We start from the raw sequence: 6,084 nt of genomic DNA on the forward strand, positions 1-6,084 counted from the left end.
AAAAATAAAATGCTTGTGCAAAACCTTACAGTTCTAAACTTCTGATAGGCAAGCCAATATCCTTATTAGAAAATTAAGATTAATTCTTTCAAGAGTACGTCCTGGATGAACGCATCAGGATCCGTTAAGCAATAAGCGCGGACACTAAGGAGATCAATCTCTACATCACATCATTTGTGTCACAACTCACAACTCACAGGTGCAGGTAACCTGTGAAATCCTCCCTGTTCGAGTAAAAACAACAAATAATAGGCCTAGCAGATGCCAGATGGGCGAATTAGATCGGCGAGCGTATATACCAGGCCACTGTCGCGGGACTGCATCATGGAGTCAATGACGTCGATGACCTCCCCGTCGTGGATGGTGGCGTTGACAGATTCAGCGTGGGCGCGGAGGGGGGTAGCGTTGGCGCGGTGCAACGTGGCCTCGTCGCGGCAGGAGTCGACCTTGGCGCGGAGGGCACAGACGGAGAAGGAGGAGGAGCTCCGCTTGGTCGAGGAGAAGGTCGCCGCAGCGACCCTAGGGCGGATCACGGCCGAGGCGCGGCGGGCGGCGGCGAGGAGGGCCATGGCGCGAACTTACAGCGGGGACGCATTTTCCGTCTTCGTTGGTTCTGTTTAGGCTGCAGGATTTTCTTGCTAGGCTACTCCGTATGGAAATCTCAACAATAATATTTTGTATACTCACTCCGTTCCTAAATATAAGTCTTTTTAGAGATTCCAATATGAACTATATACGGAGCAAAATGAGTGAATCTATACTCTAAACTATGTCCATATACATCCGTACGTAGTTCATGTTGAAATCTCTAAAAAGACTTATATTTAGGAACGTGGGAAGTACATAATAAGCGAATATCCATTTCTGAACCCAGACTCATCTGCACCCGGTCAAGAAAAAATTCACCTGTCAACATTGAATTTTTTCCTCTGGTAGCGAAACCTAGCCGCCGCCACCAGGAGAGCCGCTCTTTCCCGCGCCATCTTCCGGCTGCTCTCCTCCGCCGGTGACCTTTTGGTCGTCGGTGGTGAGGAGGGTCGCCGGATCCCGTGCGTGTGGATCGTTTTAGCTTTAGGTTATAGGGGCCAAGAAGCTTAGGGTTTTGGATCGTTCGACGTCTTGGCTTCAGCGGCGGTGACGGCGATGCTAAATAAAGAAGCTCCAGATTCTTCTCCTGCGAGGCTATCATCTCTATGGTCGGTGAAGGATCTGGGAACCAGTCTATTCAAGTGGGGATGTTGTGGCGACGGCGGCATCCTTGTGGTGGACATGTGTCCTATGGCTCTGCCGTTGCGACGGTGTCTGCTCCAATATTGGCGCGGAGCTTGGGAGGTAGTCGAGGAGCGGATGCAGATTGTGGTCTGCATCGACGACATCTGGAAGACGGAATGTGTGCTGGGCTCGTGGTTCGTGGATGGCGGGTATGATTTCCTCCTCCGACGTGGCGGCGGCTGCAAATAACCTTCGTGAAGCCCTCACAAAAAAAAACTTCCAGGGATCAAAGATTTGATGTTCTTGAAATGTTTCGGCAACAAATAACCTTCGTGGAGCACTCACAAAAAAAAAAAATCATTGCCCAAAAATGCACATAAACTTTGAACAATTATTTTGTTTTTTTAGGTGACAGCTCCTCAAATGTTATTTTTAGCTAAAACTTTGCAGGATCATCAAAAGTTTGATCATGTTTGATGTCCCAAAGTTTCAGATTTTTTTTTAGTTTATTTGATTTTTTTTATTTTCTGTTCATAGACGGTGTAGGGGCACCCGGGTGCCGAAAATCCTGTCTCGGGATTAAACTGCAAACTTGCAAACTTATAAAAAAACATATAAACTTGCAATGTGACAAAATCCTGCCGAAACAATATAATTTTTACAAAATCACGCCGAAACAATGTGATACAAAATCCCGCCGAAACAAATTTATGAGACCATTTTATCCTACTTAACGCCCACTTAAACAATGTATCGTTAAAAAGTTGATGTATATGAAGCTGAACTTGCGCGACAAGTTTTACTCTAAAAAATAAGGCATTATTTTTTTCTCAACCTACACAATTACAAAAAAGGATCCTAGCTAGTCTAGAGGATGAGTGTCACAGCTCCGAGGAAACAGAACAGCCGAAGAAAACAATGCCTCTGATCCAATGCACAGGATGGATCAAGACATACATAGTGTTAATCTTTCTTGACGAAATCCCACAGCTTCAACAGCCAGACGAGACGCCTGCGCCTGACGTCACTCTTCTCTTTTGGCGAAAGGTGGCTGTCCTCGCTCATCATGTGCTCGCGCAACAACTTCGCCGTCATGGGTGTGACTCCACGCACCTCCAGATACTTATGGAATGCCTCCTGCAGGCTCTTGTCCAGCTCACTGCACGCACCAGATCAACAAAGAGAAATAAGCAAGCAGTTAATTCAAGGTAGCTAGTTTTAATCAGTCTACTTACTGGAAATGAGGACCCTCATCATATACAGCTAGATCATTTTCCGTGCCCTCCGACGCAACCACATCGTCTGCTTCCTCTGCCCCTGTTGACTTCTTCTGCCTCATGGACAAGGTCTCGATGACGATATTATCAGGGTTAGCTGTGCAGGTGAATTCTAGGCTTGAGCCGTCGGCCTTGGATACAATGACCCTGACAGGAATGCTGTATTCTTCTGGGGAGGTCTCGGCTTTGCCTTCCTGATTTGAGTCTTCCTGCAGGCCAACGTTGCACTCCTCATCCTGGTGCATGGAAACCAAGACCTCAATCTGCTCGCCCTTCAAACTTCTTGTAAGAGTAATGTCGGGAATCCCATCCGTTTTGCTGATTTCGAAAGGGAAGTCCTTCGGAATCCCCCTAATCTGTTTCAAGATGAACAGAAGTATGAGACGCGGAGTGTGGCAGCAAAATTACAAAGAGGTCAGAACAGTGGTGGGAACTCTCCAGCCAGAGGTGCTACGTCGATGGGCTCATAAACACCTTTCATCAATTTGGTAAAAAAAAATGGACGGTCTAGATGTGTGCAGAAGACGGTTAAAAACAAAAGCCAAAAATTGCAAAACCAGAGCATCATGCCTTCCTCCCCCCTCCCGCCACAGTCACTCTTCTCCCCTGTCCCTTCCTCTCCTACTCTCGCCTCCCCTAAAGCCACAACACCCCTCATCATTTATCCGCATCCACAACACTACTGCTGCCTCACATCCCACAGCACCGGCACCATTGTTTTTAAGGCGTCCTGCCTTGGACGCTTAGGCGATGCTTAGGCGATAAGGCGCCCTGGCAGCGCCTTACAAATATGCCCGCCTTAGGCGCTTAGGCGTCGCCTAGGCGCTAGAGCGGGTGGTGCTCGCCTTAGGTCGCCTTACCGCCTTAAAAACAATGACCGGCACGGTGCGGGTGAAGGGAAGAGTTGCCACGTGAGACTCCACGCCAGTACGCCACTATGGCTGCTTGACCAATCTATAGAGACTTCCTGATTTTGAAGAATGCAAATGAGCTCTCTAGCTATTTTTTTGATGGCGTGTTCTTATGATCTCCTAAACATAAACTGCAGAAGATATGCAAACACTACTCATGTTTAGTTCCCTTTACCATGCTTTTTACAGGCACATAAAGTGCAGAAAGATGTGGACAGAGAAGTTTGTATTGAGTGCAGCCTTTTCTTATGAAGTGCACGCTACTATTACAAGACTTGTTTGCTCCCCTGTTCTATGAGCATAGAGAAGGTATTCATCTACTAATAATTATCCCCATCATGTGCAGTCTAGTATCCCGGTGTAGCTTTATTTTCAAACCTACATGAATCTCAATTGATCCTGGAGCAGTTCGTTGGAAAAGAATACCCAGTGAAACTGATCAATTTGCTATCTGAATAATCTCAATCTGTTAAATCCTCACTTACTGTTAGCTTCACGGCTGTGTTTCCTTGGATGTTTTCCAAAAAAACAGATTTGTGGAAAGATATCTTTCAGGAAACCGGATATCACTTAAATATGATTTATGCTACTTTTACAGTATCGTTAAATGCCCAAATGTTATGTGAGTTATTGTTGAAATTTAGAAGATATTATTTTGGAAATTTGCATGGTTATTTGGCTTTATAGGATCTGTAGGACAGCAGCTGCCGTTCTGCACTATTCTTATGTAAATGTGTATGTTGATTTTGCAGCCTTGTCATTCTAGGGCTCTGGTCGGCAGTATTAGCTTAAAAGAAACTCCCGTACATAATGCAATGATGGTAATATTTCCTTTCTAATGAAGGATCCTTAAAAAGTATCATACAAATCAAAAATAAACAGAAAATGCTAAAACATTACTCCCCCCGTCCCATAATATAAGAACGTTTTTGACACTACACTAGTATAAAAAATGCTCTTATATTATGGGACGGAGGGAGTACTAAATAGAAGAAAATTTAAATGTATGCATGATCCAATGTCCCTTGAGTTATATTTAATTTTGGAGTGGTGTCTGAAGCTCTACATATATTTGGTCTAACTTAGAAATAGTTGACCTTTTAACTGAGTGTATACACTATCTATTTACGGACGGAGGGAGTAGATTTTAGATTGATCTTGCTGATATGCTCCAGCACAAACAAACTGATGCATGAACATACTACATGAACATGGTTTAGACGGTTGCATCATCTTTGAATAGTTTTCTCAATGTAAAAGGCCCAATTGCTGACCTGTTCAATGCACTTGGAATGAGATTAAATCTACTCATAAGCTAAGTGGTTGCAGTGTGCTTCCAAGATTACATCTACTCATGATGCTGCTGTAGTGAGCAGATCCTATCTTAAGATAATATCTACTGTACTTATTATGTCATGGCGCCTATCCTTCCCCAAGTTCTGAAATTTCTGATCATCCACCTGCCTGAATAGTCAATATCGATGCCATGCATCACACACCTACTCCTACCTAGTTAGAGTAAGGACAGAGGCGAGAGACCAAAAGTTGTACAGAGTTCCCTTCCAATAGATAGATAATTAAGCAATTATTAAACACAGCCACTAAACTAAGGAGATCAATCTTTGGACCATATTTGTGTCACAATCTCTACCCAGAAGAAGAATCGCACGTGATTATGTAGTTTATAAGCAGGACCGGGAGAATAAACGAATCGGATACCAAAACCACCTAGAAACCGCCCCTCCTGGAGTACCAGCAGATTGGGGAACTAGATGGGCGGCGGATGGACGTACCAGGTCGCGGTGGTGGGACTGGATCACGGAGTTGAGGACGCCGACGATCTCTCCGTCGTGGGTGGCGGCGCGGAGGGAATCGGACTTGGCGCGGAGCGCGGCGGCGGAGGGGGCGGAGGAGTGTTCCTTCTCGGCGCGGAGGTATTCGGAGATGTCGCGGAGGCCTCGAACCAAGGCTCTGCAGTCCGCCAACGACGAGAACCGCGCCCCGGCAGGCGCGTGGCGGAGAAGTGCCGCGGCGGCGGTGGGGCGGGCAAGCACGGCGGCGCGGCGGGCGGCGAGGAGGGCCATGATGCGAAGCGACAGCAGGAAAGAGTTCTTTTTTCTACGGGTTTGTTTAGCGAAGGGGAGTAGGGGTAAGGGGCCGCAAGTGTAATAACGTGTTCGATTCTTGAGAAAATCAAAAACACATAGTATTCGATTGCATATCCAGGTCAGATATTAAAGTTTTTTTTTTCTAAATGTCAATTAACTAGAAAAACGGTTGGCACGGTCACTTCGTTTTCTGTCCGTCGAATATAAATCTAACCGTCCACACTTCATCTTCCTCCTTCCAACCTTCTTCCTCTTCAAATCCGATCCACCTTATGTGCAACCACCGGCCCTACCCTGCCCCATCCGCCGGCCTCCAACCCCCGTGGCCGGCGAGCGTGCCACACCCCCCCCCCCCCACCCCCACCCCACTGGCATTGCTGACCGCTGCAGCGACCATCCCTCTAAGCCCTGCCGCAGCAGAGAAGAACTCCCTAACGATAGATAATAGGGCAATGGTTTTCCCCTAAGATAGATGGTGGGGTTGTCATCTCCGACAAGGTCCGACGTGAAAGGAATGAAAGGAGGAAGAAGGTGACTGACACGAGAGAAATTTCAGGTACATGATGCATAGCAAAG

General features: G+C 46.5%; 1 protein-coding gene across 1 annotated transcript; it reads right to left on the reverse strand.

The window, feature by feature from the left end:
* Nucleotides 1-1,851: 1,851 nt before the first annotated feature.
* On the reverse strand, nucleotides 1,852-5,533 carry LOC109782829 (uncharacterized protein At2g39795, mitochondrial). The gene is made up of 3 exons (XM_020341455.3): nucleotides 5,194-5,533; nucleotides 2,448-2,845; nucleotides 1,852-2,371 (listed from the first exon to the last, which is right to left on the reverse strand). Exons 1-3 carry the CDS (start codon nucleotides 5,482-5,484, stop codon nucleotides 2,176-2,178), a joined length of 885 nt encoding a protein of 294 aa, XP_020197044.1. The 5' UTR covers nucleotides 5,485-5,533; the 3' UTR covers nucleotides 1,852-2,175.
* Between the last annotated feature and the right edge of the window lie 551 nt (nucleotides 5,534-6,084).

The sequence above is a fragment of the Aegilops tauschii genome, chromosome 3, assembly GCF_002575655.3.
Source record: "Aegilops tauschii subsp. strangulata cultivar AL8/78 chromosome 3, Aet v6.0, whole genome shotgun sequence".
Taxonomy (NCBI): domain Eukaryota; kingdom Viridiplantae; phylum Streptophyta; class Magnoliopsida; order Poales; family Poaceae; genus Aegilops; species Aegilops tauschii.

Coding starts and splice junctions, on each gene's coding strand:
- LOC109782829 (XM_020341455.3), bottom strand. CDS start 5,484: ATGGCCCTCCTCGCCGCCCGCCGCGCCGCCGTGCTTGCCCGCCCCACC. Junction 2,846..5,193: donor AGTCCCACCACCGCGACCTG/GTACGTCCATCC, acceptor ATCTTGAAACAG/ATTAGGGGGATTCCGAAGGA. Junction 2,372..2,447: donor GATGAGGGTCCTCATTTCCA/GTAAGTAGACTG, acceptor TGGTGCGTGCAG/TGAGCTGGACAAGAGCCTGC.